The sequence below is a fragment of the Mirounga angustirostris genome, unplaced genomic scaffold, assembly GCF_029215605.1.
Source record: "Mirounga angustirostris isolate CCGP_5_RB_7025 unplaced genomic scaffold, mMirAng1.0.hap1 SCAF_7, whole genome shotgun sequence".
In the NCBI taxonomy this organism is placed as follows: domain Eukaryota; kingdom Metazoa; phylum Chordata; class Mammalia; order Carnivora; family Phocidae; genus Mirounga; species Mirounga angustirostris.
Genome location: NW_026991715.1, coordinates 61,189,884 through 61,209,162, shown reverse-complemented (window position 1 = coordinate 61,209,162; position 19,279 = coordinate 61,189,884). Strand labels below are relative to the sequence as shown.

General features: G+C 37.9%; 1 protein-coding gene across 5 annotated transcripts; it reads left to right on the top strand.

Moving 5' to 3' along the window:
* Positions 1-3,768: 3,768 nt before the first annotated feature.
* On the top strand, positions 3,769-17,908 carry MTX3 (metaxin 3). 5 transcript variants are annotated; one of them, XR_006794490.2, is made up of 10 exons: positions 3,769-3,888; positions 4,365-4,434; positions 4,802-4,878; positions 5,852-5,944; positions 6,500-6,682; positions 6,826-6,902; positions 7,402-7,559; positions 8,823-8,911; positions 11,568-11,766; positions 13,800-17,908. XR_006794490.2 is itself a non-coding variant. In XM_045897293.2 (9 exons), the coding sequence occupies exons 1-9, from the start codon at positions 3,808-3,810 to the stop codon at positions 11,676-11,678; spliced, it is 939 nt and encodes a 312-aa protein (XP_045753249.1). In that variant the 5' UTR covers positions 3,769-3,807; the 3' UTR covers positions 11,679-17,908. The 5 variants fall into 5 exon arrangements, 2 of the variants coding, with proteins under 2 accessions (XP_045753249.1, XP_045753273.1); XR_006794489.2 differs by having other exon boundaries at positions 11,568-11,770; XR_008507704.2 differs by lacking the exon at positions 13,800-17,908 and adding an exon at positions 7,938-8,034 and having other exon boundaries at positions 11,568-11,598.
* Positions 17,909-19,279: the final 1,371 nt, after the last annotated feature.

Here is a 19,279-nt window from a genome sequence, read left to right as displayed (position 1 = left end):
CCATCTCTATGACTTAACTAATGTAGCATAGCCCATGTGGAATCCCTCCCCTTTGCCAATCTAAATCCAATGTACCCAGCCTTCCTGCAAGGTCAGCTAACGTCCTACTTCTTCCATTAGACCTTTGCCAAACAGTGCAGTACATTAAGGTCCTTTGTCTAAAACTACATTAGACTTGTGGTCTCTTGACAAGATGGTACCCCTAATTACCTCTAGTTACCTCAAATATATAGGCCTTGTCAACTATCTCTCTGAAATCATGAACAATGAACCTAAGTTTTTATTCTCTGATAGCCCAGCAGTGTGTGCTGGCTAGACAGAAGTTGCTTAAGGAACTTATTTAATGCCTTAATACTAAATAAATATTATTGAAACAGGTCATGATAGTACTATCATGGCATTGATAACTTCACTTTGAATGAAACTAGGATTTTTAATGGACTACTTAGAAAGCTACCAGCAGTATGACATAGTGGTTAAGAGTACAAGCCCAGACGGCCTGGGTTCAAATCCTACTTCTATGATCTATTGGCTAGGTGAGCTTGGGAAGGTTAATTAACATCTTTGTGCCTTGATTTCCCTCCCTGAAAACAGGGGAACATAACAGTACCTACCTAATGGAGTCATTATGAAGATCAAATGAGTTATGTCAGATACACAAGACAGTTTTTGACATGTAGAAATTGCTCCATGAATGTTAACTAGTATTAAATGCTTATTACACATAGCATGATAGTATCGTAGAGCTAAAAGAACCCTCACTTCATAAGTGAATGAGTTGAGGAATAAAGGTAAAATGATTGGCTCAAGGTCTCATGGTTAATTAGAGGCAAACTCAGAAACCAACTTTTCTGACTTCTATTCAGTGTTTGCTTTTCCTCCCCAAGGATTTTATATCTGAACATGGAACTAAATTATAGAAGTTTAGAGTTGAAAGGGACATTCAAGCATCTTTAGTTCAACTTTCTTACAAATTATCATACTGCACGATCACTTGTCACAAACCTTTCATCTTTGTTGACAGTACCATTTCACAGATTCTCAATCACCCAGACAAAAAGATCCTAATAGAACTTGCACCATGGCTTTCAAGTTAGGAAACGTAGGAGGGATAGAAATTGATGCCAAGGTCAGGTCCCCTGAGTTCACATGATTATCACTAGATGAGGCCATTTTTAATGTCCATCTCTTGAAAAATAATATTTCTTTTTAAGAGAAAACATTGTCTGGAATACTCATTATAAAGCTGTGATTCAAGTCATCCCACACATATGTGAATGTTTTGCAGATAATATGCTTCCTGGTAGGAATCTGAAATTATGATTTTGATGAACTCTGAACAACACACACTTTAGCAGCCAGAAAAAAGGCACAGGGGCCAACTATCCATACCAGGCATAATTTCTGAAGGTTTCAGCTTTCTGTGTGGTTCTCTGGAACAACATTCAGCCTGGTTGTGCAATCAGCTGTGCTAGGGTTTTAAAATTCAATCTAGCAAATACAGACTCTCAGGAGGAATTGCAACAATAAAAGATTGCTATTAAATAGACACAAATAAACCTGTGTCTAAGGATTCTCTCATCAGATGCAATAGCCTATTTTCTGTCTCAATTCAATGCTAAGAGGAAAGATTTAATTTCTCTTTAATGAAAATGAAATTGTCATATGTAACAGCAGCAATAAGGGAGAAGGCTGAACTGACTAATTATATTATGTGTCCACAAAAAATGTGCATCCATTAACCACCCCCCTCCACCCTGCAAACAAGACTCAGGTAATCCACATTCTCTGTGTATGATTATTTTAAAGATTTTATTTATTTGAGAGAAAGAAAGTGAGCGAGCAGGGGGAAAAGCAGAGGGAGAGGGACAAGCAGACTATGCTGAGCGCAGAGCCCCATGCGGGGCTTGATGTGGGACTCAATCTCATGACCCTGAGATCATGACTTGAGCCAAAATCAAGAGTCGGGTGCTTAACTGACTGAGCCACCCAGGCGCCCCAAGCTGTATATGATTACTTTAAATGCCTGATTGCAATATATGGACTCTGAGCTTTATGGCTTAGGATTTTAACCCTCAGAACAGGGAGGTCCTATTTCTTGAATCTGAAAGTTGAATTACTTTCTTTACACTGAAGATTGAACAGTCAGACAGCCTCTGCTGATCCCAGAGAGGACACATCATTCCTGATTTGTGCTTCCATGGTATTTTATTTATGTCTCTAACTTTACCCATGATAATCTGACTTGTTACACTTAGTTGTATGTTTCCTTGGTGGACTATAAACTCCTGAGGATAGAGTTCAGGTCTTATTCATCTCTATATTCTCCCAGAGCCTTACAGTGTCTTGGATACAGTAGTTGCTCAATGAATGTTTTTATATTTGGCTTCAATGGTACATATATTAAGCATTTCTCATTTATAAAGTATTATCAATGGATTCCCACATTTGATATACTTTATCCTTCTCATTTCTGAGAACTCTTGCCTTTGAAACATGAAAAAAAAAAGCTTTAGCAGATTAATGTTGTAATTTAGATGGCTATATAAACCATCTAATCCTAGGGAATGCCTATCAATTCTTTGCTGAATTGTAATTTTATGAAAATTTGCAGAGGTTTCTTTTGAGCTTACAGTTGTTTAAGGAGACCCAACTACCTCAGTGTGGCAGAGTTAAGGAAAGAACTCAGAGAAATCCCAGAAAGACTGTTGTACCTTCTAGAAGGACCCAGCACCCAAGTCCTAACTCCAGGACCCTGTAAGCATGATAAGATCATGGCACTCTGAAGGCCTATTTTCCCTCCTTGACAGTTTCTCTGAGAACAGTTTTTCTGAGAAACTGTCAGTGTGATGTCCAAAAACATTTGGTTCATGCCCAGACTGGCTGGCTGTATAATCTGTAGGGCCCAGTAGGAAAAAAAAAAAATGGAAGCCCCCTTGTTCAAAAGTTAAGAATTTCAAGACAATGGCAGCAGAACATTAAGGCAATTCTGAGCCCTTCTATGCACAGGGCCGTGTGTGACTACACAGGTCTCACATCTGCAAAGCCAGCCGTGTTCTGTCTTTAGAGAGTTTTCAGTACAGTGAGAGGTAAAAAATCTGTATGGAATAGAAGCTACAATTTAAGTGTGTACAAGGGTCTGCAGGAATCCCGAAGTTCCTAATTCTGTAAAATCATCCCAGAGAAGGTGACAGTTAATCTCACTTTTGAGGGAGCAGTGGAAGGGAAAGGAGATACTCCAGACTGAAGAAAGGAGGAATTCATTTGACAAATTTCAGTAATAGGGTTACTTTTAAGGAGAGTGGAGCAAGTGAACATGAGGGTGACATAAGATTGAGAGTGGAAAGAGGCAAAAGCCAAATGTATGGGGTAAGGGGTTGAACAATTATTGAGTGCCTATTGTATGTCAAGTTATTTCTCCCTGTGTCATAATTTCAAACACAATAATCCTGCCTATTTTGCACATGGGCTAATTTAGGCCCAAGGTAGTAACGTTCAAAGGGTTTGGAGGACACCAGGCATCCAATAAATATTTAAGGACTACCTGGAGGATGTATCTTAAGGGCAAGGACTCTTAACGATTAGGCCAGGCTGATTCTCAGTGGGCTTTTTATTTTATTTTATTATTTTTTAAAATTAAATTCAATTAGCCAAGGTAAGTGGCTTTTAACCCCTCCACCGATCCTTGCCACATCTCTTCACAGTCCAAAGGCACTCTTCCCTCCCCTTCGCCCCGCCCCGTGTTTCAACGTGCCGGAAATTGGGCAGATAAGTACTTCCGATGTAGCAAAGGTCGGCCCCGGCAAGATGGCGGCCCCCTTGGAACTCAGTTGCTGGGGAGGTGGCTGGGGGCTCCCATCGGTGCACAGCGAGTCCCTGGTGGTGATGGTGAGGCCGCCTCGCGGGCCAGGGCGCAGAAAAGATGGGCGGGGCCAGAGGCGCGAGGCTGGCTGGGCCTGGTCTCCGCCGCTCGCCGCGGTTCCCTGCGGCGCTGCAGGGCCCGGAGTGGCCGGGGCGCTTCTCGCTGCACCGCACTGGGTTCCTTCTCCTGGAGTCACAGCCTGGCCTGTGGCCTCGGCTGGGCTCCGAGTCTTCTCGGCCTTGCAGAGCTTTTTGGGCGGTGGAATGAGAAGCCAAAGCTGGGTGCGCGCGCTCCCCGCTCTGCATCCCCCAGACCTTTGGGAAAAACAAGTCCCCGAAAGATGGGTAGCTGGCGCGCGGGTCCTCGGCTAGACAGCCGGAGGGGGACACAGCCCGCGTGTCAGGCATTTTTGCTTTAGGGGGACCAGGCTGTAAAGTAAAGCTGCTCTGCAGATTTGCAGTACGTACTCAGTCTAAATGTTTTATTGCAAACTTTGTTTCAGGCTTACGCCAAATTTTCTGGTGCACCCTTGAAAGTCAATGTCATAGATAAAACCTGGAGAGGTTCAAGAGGTACAGTGTAAACATTTAATACACCTTTCTGCTCTTTTTTTAAGTGACCCCCCCCCCCCGAATTTAAAGCTGTGAGGCATATAGCCATAGAGTACCTTGGGATTTTAGTTTCTTCTTACCATGACCTTGGCTGTATGTTGCTTACGGTTTGATCATTCTGAGTAATACTTTAAAATACAAGCCAGATCGATGGAAATTACGAGAAATGACAATGTTCTCCAGAACTGCTTTGTGAAATTGCAAAAAACTAAGATGAGCTTAACTCATTTTCCCCCTCCAAATGTGCAATTAGTATAGTTTTTAGGGGGTCGGAATCTCTTCAGAGGAAATAGAAACGTTTCCTAGTATGTAAACTTTTTGATTATAGGAGATGTACCAATTTTGACAACGGAAGACAACATCGTTTCTCAGCCTGCAAAAATACTAAACTTTTTAAGAAAACAGGTGGGTGGTTCCTTTTTTAACATGTTCCCTGCATGTTACTTAAAAACAACAGAAACAAAAACATTGTAAAGTTTTTTTTTTTAATTCTTTTTTTTAAACCAAATCAGATAATTGGAGATACCTTAGGTTTGATATAAAACTAGACTTGAGAATTGCTGCTCTGACTCATGAGTTGTATTGTGATTTGAGAGTCATATAGTGAGGTATACCCAATTTATACTTTCATGTATTTTTTTGGATTTGATTGAAGTTTAGACATAAGCAGATTCAACGAAGCCATCTTCACTCTTATGCTTATTGATATGATTGTCAACTTAGTCACAAAGCTGCTACACACTTTGTGCTGCAGATGACATCTGAGTTCCCACCAACTAGCAACTATTTTATTTTTAAAGAACACTTAACTGGAGAGTTGCAATTAAATGTTTCATGAAGTAATGTATCTAAAATGTGTGAGCATGTAAAGATTTGTATAATGTATCCAGAATATTTAAACATGTAAAGACTTCTATAAATACCAAAGTTATAATTGGTTTTGGCAATACTTTTCTTAAAAAAATAAGTCCTCTGTCAACAAAATTTAGAACTGTTTTAAATTGGGGGTTTTTCTTTCTTATGGGGAAAAATGCAACCAATTAGAACTTCTTCCTTATTGTTAAAAATAGTAACTTCTATTTATTAAGTTTGTACTATATGCCATGCACTAAACTAAACTAGCTCATAAACAATCACTGAATAATAGCAATTAACAAAAAAAGCACAATATTTATTGACCTTACTGTGTGTGTGATGTTGTGCTAAGAGCTTTATTTGCATTAAGCAGCATTTGTCACTGAATTTGTATGTATCATTCTGCTTTTTAATAATCATATTTGCCATTTTTGAGGAAGAATAGGAATCTTAATTTATTTAGCCTGACTGTTTTGGGATGCCCTTGACTTCTCAAGTTTCTTGGTTTTATATTTTTTAATAGAAATATAATGCTGATTATGAACTCTCAGCAAAACAGGGGGCAGATACACTGGCTTACATTGCTCTCATCGAAGAGAAGCTTCTTCCTGCAGTGGTGAGCATTGGCATTGTAGTGACCTACAAAAAATATACTTCAGTCTGTTTAGAAGGAACATAATGAAAAAGGCTTAAGAGAGGAAATTTCATTTATGTATTAATCTTGATTCTTTTATGTTACTGTGAAACTGGATTGTTAGACATTCAACTAAGACATGAAACAATGAAGTGAAAGATAATGTCATTTTGGAAATAAAAATTATTTATGGAAGATGGAGTTTGTTGCTCCCATGTATAGAATTTAGCTAACTCTAATTCATTCATTCGATAAATATTTATTGAGTGCATATGTGCCAGGCCTTGTTTTGGGTGCCTGGGATATAGCAATCAGCAAATTCATGTATTTAAAATCTTGTTTTATTCTTGAGTCATTCTAATTGGGAAAGTTGTATGAAGCCACTTTATACAAAGATATTGATAAAAAAACTTTCACATTGATTGGATGACCTTTCTTTTAATAAAAGAACATGCTTGTTGTGGGTTTGATTTTGGGTTTTTTGTTTGTTTTTGTTTGGTTTGGTTTGGATTTTAGTTGTTTTTGTTTGTTTTGCAGCTTCACACATTCTGGGTTGAGAGTGACAATTACTTTAGTGTGACAAAGCCATGGTTTGCTTCACGAATTCCTTTTCCCTTGAGTTTGATCCTGCCTGGAAGGATATCTAAAGGAGCACTAAATAGAATTCTTCTGACCAGAGGAGAGCCTCCCCTTTACCACCTCCGAGAAGTGGAAGCTCAGGTATGGTTGGGATTACTTTCAAAGCAAGGGCCCTCCAGAGGAGGGACAAGAGAGACAGCAGAGATGAACATACCTAAATGCCTGCCTAAAAGGAGTTCTAGAGCATCCTTCCTACTTTTGAGTTGTAATTTCATCCTTATTAGATATACAGAGATGCCAAGGAGTGCCTAAATCTTCTGTCAAACAGATTGGGAACATCTCAGTTTTTCTTTGGAGATACGTGAGTGCATTCCCTTACAAATCATTTTGATGTTTTGTATGCATATAGTCAATGAACAGTAACCTAAAGCAAGTCCTCTTGCCCCCCCTTTTATGAGTTTTTTACTTAAAAAAAAAAAAAGATTTAATGGATTACTCTAGTAAACTTTTTCTGTCCATGGTAATCAAACATTGACTCAGTATGCTGTCTGTGTGAATTTAAAATATCTAAGGCTATTCCCACCCTGTCTCCTATCTGTATGTAACACTCGTGAGTAAAAATGCATCTTTAATGTATAACTTTTCTTCTAAATAAAATAAATGGTTAGAATATAAAAAAAAACTACTGAATAAAACCTTCATTACATCATTTTTATAAGCTAAAGTGTGTAGTAAACCTTTTAAAAGGCTATATCATATACTCCAGAATTGGCAAATGTATTTGAGAAAAAATATTTTTAACATGATCCCAAGTTAATATTTTCTTATGTGTTTTTAAAAAATCCTTAATTTATTTTTAGGCCATCTACCTTGGATGCATATGTGTTTGGTTTCCTCGCACCTCTTTATAAAGTACGCTTTCCTAAAGTTCAGTTACAAGAACATTTGAAACAGCTCTCCAACCTGTGCCGCTTTTGTGATGACATCCTGAACAGTTATTTTAGGCTTAGTCTTGGAGGTGAGCTGGCTTCTCTTCAGCTAATCTGTGTTTGCATAGAATATCTGCATATCCTCCTATGGACGTGTAAGCAAAATTAATGACTTATTGAATAAATTTGTGTATTATCTTTAAATGTTGAATTATAGCACTTGAAACAGTTGCATTTCTCCAAATTTATTCCCATGTGTTCTACTTTAAACGGAGAAATAGATATTTGCCTTTTGTCTATTCTTCTAGATTTTATACGTTTCTTTCCTCTTGTTCTTCTTTAAATATTGCCCCTTTAAAGTGGATCATTTTCTTCTAAAAGTTAACCACAGGTATTTATTGAGTCCCTGTTGAAAGATAGCATTTATCCTAATGCAAATGGGCAATTATTTTAAATGTTGCTTCTAGCATTTTCCTGCATGAACAGAAATCAGCAGCAGATTGATTTGGGTGAGGTACACTCCCATGATTCCACTACTTGAAAACTGATTGCATCAGACTGGAGGTATTGTAAATAGAGGGTACCCGTTACTTAGGATATGATTCCTTGGGAGTGTGGGGCCTTGTGCTTAAGCGATCGGGATACGAAAGCTGTATTGGGAGAGTTGGCAGAAATTGTCCTTTTAAGGAACAGAAGTTACAAGGATAACTGGTTTAGGGACAGTTTATTTTTCAGGGTGGACTATGTGTTTTAGAGAAAGAGGGGTTAGCAGTTTGAGAGTCATGAAACTAAGTAACTTGCAGCCTTGTCACTCTGGAACAGTGATTAGCAAACCTGGCTAGAGGACGAATACAGAATCTTGGCTCCGCTGTCCAGTTTACTGAATTAGAATCTCATAGGGATGGAGATCTGTATTTTTTAAGTCCCTCCAAATACTGTGGATGCCTGGTTGATAGCTGTTTGGGAGTCGCTGCCTTAGAAAGTTATCCCAAGTCGTTGTGACTAAGGGCTTATTTGATATGAGTGGGGAGAAGGAACAACTCAAATTGGAGAAGGAAATGAGGACTGCTGTGCTCTTTTACTAATTACTTTGGCCAACTGTGTAACACTTGGCTGTCTGCTTAATAAACAAATTTAGTCTTTTGGTTTAGGGTTTGGTTTTGGAGCATTACTATCCCTCTTAACTTTGCCTTTGAACCGATAATGGTTTTTCACTTTGCCTGGTTTTATTTATTTATTTTTGGTGGGCGGCGTACTTGGGAGGGTGGATAGACTCAAAATTCTTTCAGTCTAAACAGCTTTAAAGACTTTCAAAATTTTCTGTCTTTCTGATTTCTGTCCTGGCTTCTTAGGCATCTCTCCTGCTGGACAAGAAACGGTAGACGCAAATCTGCAGAAACTCACACAACTTGTAAATAAGGAATCCAACTTGATTGAAAAGGTCAAGTTTATTTCAATCATTATTTTATAGTAGTTTAGTATTTTCCTTTCTGAAATTAATATTATACCTTTAATTATAAAGTTAATATGCATTAACTTTACCCTCTTAGCCTTTTTTAAGAGCTTATTTTTTCATTAAGCTGCTCAAATATACATTTATTAAAGTTGTACATAATATAGTGTTTCAAAGCCAGTAGTGGCCTGATTACTTTGATAGTGGTATTGGGTTTACTTTTACCACATAATTAGTAATTTTTCAAATTAGGAGACTCAAAAGTCTGGCCTGAAAAAAAGAAGACAAAATCGGAACACTTCTTGCTTGTCTGTTTCTGTCTCAGAAGGGTAACATGTCTTGAGATCATAGCACTTGTGCTTGTCCTTTCTTATTAGCACTATGATGTCTTTTTCTTTCTTCTACTTAAACTGTGTTATTTTTTCTCCTTCCTTACCTTCTCTGTTCTAAATGTTGCCTATGGTTTTTCATCAGTGGGGTTATTTTGCCACTTTGGGGTTGCTTATTTGATGAGAGAGAGAGATTGAGGAAGTAGGTAGGGGAGATAGCCAGTAATGGAAATTTTCAAGGTGATTCTAATTGAAAAAATACAAGAGAGTTAGGCATTTTTCCCCCAAGTGTCTGATAAACTTGCTTTTTTTCTTATACCAGTGAATGATACTTCATTCTTTCACTAACTAATGAGGCACTGTCGCCTAATAATACTGGTTCGCAGTTTCCGAGGTCTCAGTAACTGGCACCGTGTTGTGTGAGCTTTATGAGTTGTCTCATTGGATCCTCACAATAGCCTGGTGCACAGCTACTCTATCAGCCCTGTTTGACAGATGAGGACACTGAAGCTTCAAGAGTAGTGTATGTCCCCTACCCAGGGTCGTTCAGGGGGCTTAGGGGCAGAGAGGGGATTGGAACCCTGGAGACTGGATTCCAGCATGGGCTCTGCAGATAGTCAGCTGCAAATGAAGGAAATACATGGAATTCTGAATCCAGCACTAGTAGTACTAGTAGCTAGAAACCTCTGCCACTCTCTGTAATGTCCGTTCTGTTCCTTGTTATAGTATTTCATGTATTGTTAGAACATGAGAAGTGAGTAGGACCGAGCAGTAAAGCTGTAAAAGACCAGTACTGAAGTTTAGGTGGGCTGACTGCACGCCAAGTTTATCTTCTTAGCCCAACTCAGTCAATCCCTTGAGAGGAAATATATTGAGTGTTAAGTGTAGGTAGTGGAAAGATTATTCGGATTGTTTTAGACACTTAACTGCTAGATGAGGGCCATCCAGTAGAGTTTTCATTTTCTCTGTGTGGCAAATTCATGACAGCCATGTAGAGGGAACCACGAGATACCTGCCTGTGCAGAAAGCGCACCCAAGACGCCCTGTGACCACTTTGTACACTTCCACCTTGGGTCATCATCAATATACGAAAGTTCCCTAACTCTAAACCGGGCACTCTCCTTTCCACCCCTGTTTCATATCTGCTCTTCAGTATGGTTCACTGTTGGCTATAAGATGTTAGAGCAACAAATGCTATTGGCTACTACAGTTCACCATTTGGACAGAAAATCTAGAGCTTAAAAAAAGAAAGAGTAATATTTGAGGAGCTTAGTTCTTGCAAGAAAAAAGCATGACAACACAACTGATTCAAGTCGTTCGCTGGGAATACTTTTTTCCATTGGAAAATTAAAAGTTAATCTTTTATTCCCTTTGCTTTCCTGTAAGTTGCATGTATCTCTGCTGAGACATTTCCTCTGTGCTATATAAGAGTATGTGGAGAAGATAAGAGAGAGTTTTGCTCTGCGCATGCTCAAAACTCTAGAAAAGCCTACTTTTAAAGTGGGTAATCAGATGCTATATGCTGTTGGTTTGGTGTCCTTGGTGGTGGCTGCTTTCAAGTCTCCTGAAGTTGAGCTGACCGAGAGCTCAACACCAGGCTATGAACTTTGCACTCTCTTTGTGGGCCCCCTGCTTAAAGGTAGCTTCCTAAGGTCTGACTCGGGTTCTAAATAATCCCTCTCCTAGTGTTTCCAGGGATGCTAATGTCCTCCTGAGGGGAGTGAAGGTCATTTTCACTGAGGCACTGAGGTCTAATTGAAAGAACAATAGTATTGGAATAAGAAGACCTGGGCTCTAATTTCAACTCATGATACTAGCTTTGCAACCTAATGCAAATTTCTTAACCTTTCTGAGCTCCGTTTTGCTAATATGCAAAATAGGGAGTGATCATCTTCCATTTTGCCTTCACAATCGTGTTGGGAAGATCAAAAGAAATATTGTACATAAACATAATTTCTACACTGGGGAGCTCGGTGTGTCAGAAGTATTGCTTTTACACTTACTATTGGAAGACCTCTTAAATCAAGTTGTGATCTGGTTGAGTTCAGTAGAATATTCATTGTATGGAATTACTATAATTTGTGAAGGCATCAAAGATGAGCAATATTGCTTTTATACATATACCGAGTTAGCTGGTATTTGAGGTACAACATTTCGCGTTCCCGAGAGATTATTTGTAAGAAAATGGTTTCTCAAGCAGTCCTGGAACCATAGGGTTCTGTACTCTTCTAGGCTGTAGTTTGGACGGGGAGACCACCGTCCACATAAGTGGTGCCACAGCCATTAGTCAGATGTACCTTTTGTACATTCCACAGATGGATGACAATCTTCGCCAAAGCCCTCAACTTCCTCCCCGGAAACTGCCGACACTTAAATTGACTCCAGCAGAAGAAGAAAGTAATTCCTTACAACGGCTATCACCCTGACACTCATCACGCTTTGTGTCCAAAGTCATATGATTGTTGCAGTCATCTCTTACACGACATGTGTGAAGGCAAAAAGAAAACGCCATTAGTAGGTATAAGGAAGGCTCTAAAAAGAAACTTTCTATGACATCTAGTTTCTCTTAATTAGGAAGCTTGTATTTTAGCTTGGCAATGCACTTTAGATAACATCAGAGTGAATGCTAAATGAACTTGGGGGTAAAAAACCACACTGTACTGTATATTTAAAACAAAAAAAAAAACAAAAAAAACCCTGCCTTAATCTTGGCAGATTTTTGCCTTTAGTTCACATGTTGCTGACCAAAAGCTACAATTCTGTTCTGAATGTGCACTCCTATTTATTCAAGTTAATTTATTAATTTAGTTTTCTTAGAACAGTTTGAATATCTAATATGTGGCTCTTTGAGGCTTTTTTCTTCTGTTTAGAAATTTGACGCCAATTTTAGACATTAGGAAAAATGTAATATTCTAGTATTCTATTTACTTCAGTAGAAAAGCCTGTATTTAAACAGCAACGAGGAATGTGCTTAATTATGCTCTCAGAAGTGTAATCTTTTGGGGGATCAGTACTATATATATATGTCTGAGATATATATATGTATCAAAGGTGGTTACATACAATATTCATCTGACTATATGCACTTCACTAGAACATTGGTATTTGCTGATGTGTTCAATATAAGGCTAGCAAGGACTCTTTTAGTTTATCAGACCAATGGCAGCTTTAGACCTATGTATTTGTAGTACATTTTTAACTCTAGTCCTCTCTTTCTTGGATTAATTTCAGGAGAACTGAGTGTGTTGGTCATCATTTATTATGTCAGGCTGTAAAGTCTTATTGCAATTTGCCCAATTGTCAGACACTGCTCGCCTTCGGTAGTAGAAGGACCTACTGTGTGCCTGGACCAAGTTCACCATGCTTGGACCAGTGTTCTTTCTTAAGAAGACTGTCACATAGTCAAAAGCTTTATGGCAACTTATTATTTTCCATATAGTTTAACTACAGTTTAAGGATCTAATGGGATATTCGGAAATAGCAGTAGTTTTTAAAGAATATTTTCTATTTATTGGTTGCCGACCTGTTAAAGGATTTGCTGTGCAGGTGATTTTACTTATAACAGAATCTCTCTAATTTTAGTGGCTGAGGTGCTTCTGTTGTCCTAAAACCACTTCTGGGGTTTTTAAAATATAGGATCATGTTTTTGATTAGTGTCTCAAAAGATTACTATGGTGCTCAGCAAATCTTATCACGTCATGCAGAAACCCCCATGTTAAGAAAACAGCTTTGTAGTCAAGAGACTCACCTAATTTGAGCTCAGTGGAGCTCAGATGTGTTTGACCTAAATCCTCCCAATTTGTTCTGTATTTAGGTAGCTGTGGATGCAAGAGTCTTTAAGCCATTGTAAATATTTTTTCTTGGAAGTTTTAATTAAATGAGAAACCAGGTAGTCTTCAAAATCTTGTTCATCTGTTTGGATGTATTTAGGGAAAGTAACTAATGAGTTTCACATTATGTCTGCAATGGGTTTGTGTGTTTTGTATTAATATTCTATTAGATTCCAGCAATCCAAAATCTGTATGAATATTCTATACTGAAAATCATGACCATAGGACTTTATCATCCTCTGGGATTGATATATATTGGAAAAGGGTGGTTAACACATTAATCAGACATCTGTTTATGCTTTAGTTAGGGTTGGTCATTTTCAATTATGATTTATATTAAGCCTTCCAAGAAGCATTTGAAGTGGCTTAAAATTGTCAAACATAAATAAAACAGGACAATTAAAATTAGTTTTGGGAAAAATAAAAAATGGGGGAGAAGGAGCTATACCAACCCTAACGGATTCTAAAATCAAACGGTAAATTTAACTCCCAGGTTTCTCCATGGGCACAAAAATAATACTGGCTTATGTAAAGTTTTCTGTCAGTAAAACTACTAATATCCATGCTAAGGAAAATGTGTTTAAATTTTTATAAGAATGTAGAGATCGTGTTCTTATGACACAGAATTCAGCCAATAAGCGTACTGCAATGTTTCACGTGTTGAAAGTTTAATCAAAAGATAGCATTTTAGAATAACATATTTGTCATTTTTTATAGAAAAGACAGCTGTAAATATGATTTACTTCCTTTTGGTCATTCCTGCTTTGAATTACCTTTAGCCTTGCACTACATAGGCTAGGATGTTTCCAGACTACCTTTCCTAAGACGCAAAATGTGATTTAGGTAAGTGAGTGTTTATACGTTGGGCTACTTAGTTGAGCATTTTTGGGATAAGCCAACAAGATGCCAGGAAATTATAACTGAGCATAAAGCACTCCAGGGATGAGACACACAGCTAGGAAGCTCTTAGAAAGGAACAACTTTCCAGATTGGGCAGTGAGCTTGTGATCAGCCTGTCAGGATATGCTTTGGGTAAAGTTTGAGTTTCTGAGCTAAATGGTCCACAGTGTTTAACAAAATACTGTGAGCTACTTTCTTTAGGACGTGATGGTGGAATATGACCAAAGGGACTATGTTTGTGTTTATGTTTGTTGCTAGTATAAGATTAGAAAATCGGTCAGATAATTCCCATAAGATAAAGATCCTCCATCAACAAACTGCCATCAGTCATCCATAAGACTGACCATTTCTTTGAACACTAAAGACACTGTAAAGAGCATTGAGAAGAGTCATTCCTTCACAGTGGTTTTTTCCCCTACAAAGATTGGCACTGACAAATTTCACCTTAGGTATGTTTGTATTATTTTGGGGGTACTAGAGAATTCAAGATTTTTACAATAAATCCAAAGCATTTTGATTTGCATTTGCAATTTCTATTCCTTTAATATTGCTAGATTTTAACATGAAGGAATAAGGGAGCTTATTTCAATCACAGCTAAGTTACAATTTTCAAAAGAGGCAGAAATTGGTAACAGTGATAGAATCTCAGAAAACCAATTTTTTAAGGTGCCTTCATGTGATAAAAGTGGTTTTTGAAGTCAGCAGTATGTTTTCCTAGAGCCTCTTCCAAGAACATACATTCATCAGGCCTATTAGATTTTTTGACAGTTTTCCATAAACTGTCAAAAGTGTTAACCCTTTAAAACCAAAGTATAAATACTTAAAGACAAGAAGCTGAGTGATGGATATACAGTCTCTGTATTATTTTTGGAACTTCTTATGAGTCTATATTTCAAAATAAAAGGGTTTTAAAAAATAAATTTATCATTATCTACATAAACTATGATTTAAATCTAATGATTTAAACATAGTATTTAGTATTCAATTCCAAATACATAATATAAATTAAATATAATTTACTTCCTTAAGGTTAAAGAACACCTCAGGTTTGTAATGAATGATTATCTAAAGATTTGTTTTGCCTTACCAGAAAAGAAAAAACAACAACCTAAAACCAAGAACTCCATTTCCCTATAAAATATCCTATGATTTTATATTTGTAGTAGTATCTTCTTCCTATGGTACCTGGGTTTACTTTTTAGGATAAAATACATTTAAAAAAGTTCTTCTGTGTCTTCATGTGGTGGTAGTGCTTTGCTTTGCCGTGTTCTCTCTAATTATACAGTGTGTCAAGACGTACGCTAGGACTGCGCTTTAATGAAGAAAGTGCAGCATGTATCTGTTTTTTGTTCTAAGCTCATAGGGATTTAGTAATTGACTTTGTCTTGGTTTGGTTATTTATATAATTGAAATCCTGAGCAGAGCCACTGAGTATAATTTGGGTTTTGATTATGGTCTTTTGTATATGTTGTTGGCATTAAGAATTATCTTTTGCCTTTTTTTTTCTTGTCCAGCTCTGTGGAATTTACATTTGCTCTTCAATGTTTTCGTATTTCTTAAATAGATTATTAAGAAATTTGTTGTTAATTACATGAACTAAAGGTTTGTAATGCTGTTACCCTCAAAGATTTAACTGAAGTGTCATTAGAGCTTCAAAGGGCTGATTTTCACAGAGAGTAAAGATGAAGTTTTGGGTTTTTTTAAGGGTTTGCAAAATATTTTAGCCCCTGTTGGGATATAGTTAGGGTTTACTAGGAAGCCCAAAATCTTGTTGGGATGTTGTGTTTGCTAGAAGCCCAGGTTACCAGCCCTAGACTTAAAACCACTGCGATTGAGGTGGAGAAGTATTCTCAGAATCAAAAAGCATACAGAAATTATTTGTTCCAGATGAGGAGGCCCATGATTGCTAATGAGAATTAACATTCTTGAATAATGATATAAGAAAGGGTCACTTTGAGCTGGGGGAATGTTATGATAAAAGAATATTCTTAGCAAAACAAAGTAGTTTCTTTAAAAAAAAATGACAGGAAAACAAGTCTTTTTGTATCCTGATTGTATTAATTTGAAATTATACTGTAAGATTTTTTAAAAACCATCTTTCAGTTCCTTGGAAAGGAGGTGTGTTTGGCAGATTATATTGTTATTATGTGAATAGAGGGTTCTATGGCCAAATAAGTTTGGGAAATGCTCAGTTAAGTTACTATAGGCTTTTCTGAACCTTTGTGTGGTTTCAGTCTCCGAGAAGGGCCTGTATTGTAGACGCTATTTCCCTGATTTATTGTATTTGGTTTCGGGGTTTTTTTGTTTTTGTTCTTTTTTTAAAGTAGGTATCTTCTGGGATTTGTATTCTGAGGAATATACTTAGGGAAATGCTGCCCTGGAGTGTTTTTGCTTGTTGGTGCTAATTTCACAAAGGTTTGCTGTTGTCAGGTGCCCCTCTAGTGGGTGGTGATAAAAAAATGGGACGATGGGTTAGGACTTCCTTGTAGCATGCAGTGGGGGCGGTGCGTGGGTTTAAACAGTTTGGTTATTCGGGCACATGTGAGGCCCCTGGTCAGTCCCAGTCCCCAGCCCCTTGCCCTAGAATCCCAGCTGGCTTGGAATAGCCGTACAGAGAACTCAGCAGCTTTTAGGCGTCTCCGAGACAGAGGGAGCCAACTTGGAATTCCAGAACAAATTTGCAAATCATTTTTGGCTGTGCTTTAAAAGGGCCAGAAAGGTGAGGGGATTAAAGTCACATATAAGCTGCTTATTTTATACATGTATAAATATACATACATATATATGTGTATATAGACACACACTGTTGTAGAAAGTTTACAGTTGCTTCAGTGACAAAGCAAAAGAAATTTAATATTTTCAAGTTCTATTCTAGTACTGAAGCCATGTTCTAAACAAGGATTGTATGTTTGTGTGTAGATTTTCTCGGATGAGGGTTTACGGTTTTCATTAAATTCTAGTGGTTTCTACATCCTAAAAAATTTAAACATGACTAGACCTCCAAATTTCAGGGGACTATGTGTATTTGATTTCATTTCAAAGTATGAAACTGGATCCCTAATCAGGTGTAAGAATGCCCTTTGTCTCTTCTCTGCGGTGTGTACGGTGGCATATTTGGAGCTTCACACTTTGGATGTATATTTGATAGAAAGCTTGCCTTTGGCCTTGAGTTGTGTAATGGTGAACATCCAGCCATGTGAAGAGCAGTTGGATCTTTGTTCAGATTCTTTAGTTTTCCTCGTGCAGATTCAGAGAAATGCCTTTTCATCGTTTACTTTACGTATCCCAGATTCTTGGAAATCAAGAAAAATGACTTGCTAGAGTTTGCATCAGTCCTCAGCAAGTCATGCACTATAGAGAGGGTTGTGCTGACCACTCGTTCTTTGGACTGCAGGCTGCTTCTCTTGCAGTGCTGGTGTCTCTCAGAGCAGGAAGGCTGTACCCAGGCTTTTATGTTAATTGCATAAAGATGAGCTTTATTCCGCTTTTGACGCGATGTTTTAGTTTGTATAATAGGAAATAACATGTTTCCATTTTTCTGTTCAGCTTGAAATGGAAATTTGAGGTGTTTCTAATGTAACTTTGGCTTTCTAGAAGAATGACAGCAAAGAAGATTAAGAAATACCTGTGTACACATACTGGTTTTGTTCCACCAAGCCTATCTTTGGTAAATATTTTAAACATCTGTACTGGTATACAAATACTATAGTTTTGTTGTAAAGTAAACATCTTAAAATAAGCAATGTTGGTCATTATTTAAATATTCTAGTCATGCCTAGTGTGAATATATTTTACTCAGAGATTATGTATAAATACCCGGAAGTGGTAATGATGATCAATGTTGTAAAGAACTTATTCTGATAAATAAGAAACTGGATATAATGTCAAAATAGCTATTTTCACAATAAAATCTCAAATTGCCTGAATGTTTATTTCTCATTTAAGGTTATTTATTCCTTGAGGTAAATATTTTCATTGGAAAGAATATTTGAGTGGTTGAAAGTGGTTATTCAGTGCTGGGAGTGAACTCAGTAGGAGGCTGTTCTTTATAAAATGTTTATTCTTTCTGTGATGAGTTGAGATCCCTTGTGCTCTTTTTACCCCATCCTGAGGCAGGTTCGAGGCTGCTTGCTCAGCCACCGGTATGCAAATGACTCAGCTCACACGATTTTAGCTCATCCCTTTGGCCCTATAAGTTTCTCTTAAATTTTCCCTTTTGCCCACCTATACAGTCCAGTGATGTTCCATGTAACTGAATGGAAGACATACACTGAGGAAAAATGCAGTTTTGGTGAGGGGCTGGGGTACGTGTGAGGGGGAAGATATTCAGGTTTCTTTGCTGCCCCTCCCTTTATAAATGGGGTAGGATATATGGGTATAGAGAACCCTGTTAGAACTTTAGTCAAGTAAGGGCAGCTTCCCTGAGGGGTGAGTGTCTTTGTTAGTAGAATTAATTTTTTTTTAATTGAGTATAACTTACATATAGTAAAATGTGTCGATCTTCCAAATAGAGGTGTCAGCTATGTAAGTATTTCTCTCACATGAAAAGCTGGCTACATGATTGTTGATACTTCTATCCCCGAAGAACACAAATCTTAACTGCATATGAACTTTAGGTTCTAGGTGGAAGGTTCCTGGGTACATTGAGGTGGTTAGTAATGCTTTCTGCAAGAGAGCAGGAAAGAAGAGTTGCTCCTGTGGAATAATGGAGGAACGAGAACTATTTGGAGCTCTAAAGCTGAGAACCACACAACAAAGATCTCCAGAAATTTTGCTTCTTAATTGCTCAGCTCAGAGGTTTGGCTTTGGTCTAGGGTTGTTTGGGGACTGTTAGTATGATGGCCTTCAGTGGATGGTAGGCTATGACGTAAACCATGCTCTCTTTTTCCTTTGCCACTAATAGCAGCTATCTGTAGGAAAACTGGTAAAGTTTCACCATGTTGGGATCTTTTCCTAAGCGCATCTTCATAGGAGAAACACTGAGATAAAAGGGAACCAGTAAGATCACTAAGTGTGGCAGAATATGTTTGAGACACGCACATATGACAACAAGAAGGAAGGCGTTGGGGAGGAATATAAGGATTGGTCTTACTCAGAAGCATCTTGTCATTAAGTTCCTAGGTGTAGAGAAAGGAGAAACTAGTCCCTTCTTGGTCAGACAAGAGCTTCAGGAGAAAGAATGAGAAACCATGCTTCATTTCTCCAGGTACATTGGTCAGCCTCCCGGATTGCGTGAGACATCTGTGGTGAAGACATGAAGACAGTATCGAAGTATCGAAGACACTTCTAAGCAACTT

Coding starts and splice junctions, on each gene's coding strand:
- MTX3 (XM_045897293.2), top strand. CDS start 3,808: ATGGCGGCCCCCTTGGAACTCAGTTGCTGGGGAGGTGGCTGGGGGCTC. Junction 4,435..4,801: donor AACCTGGAGAGGTTCAAGAG/GTACAGTGTAAA, acceptor TTTTGATTATAG/GAGATGTACCAATTTTGACA. Junction 8,912..11,567: donor AATCCAACTTGATTGAAAAG/GTCAAGTTTATT, acceptor TACATTCCACAG/ATGGATGACAATCTTCGCCA.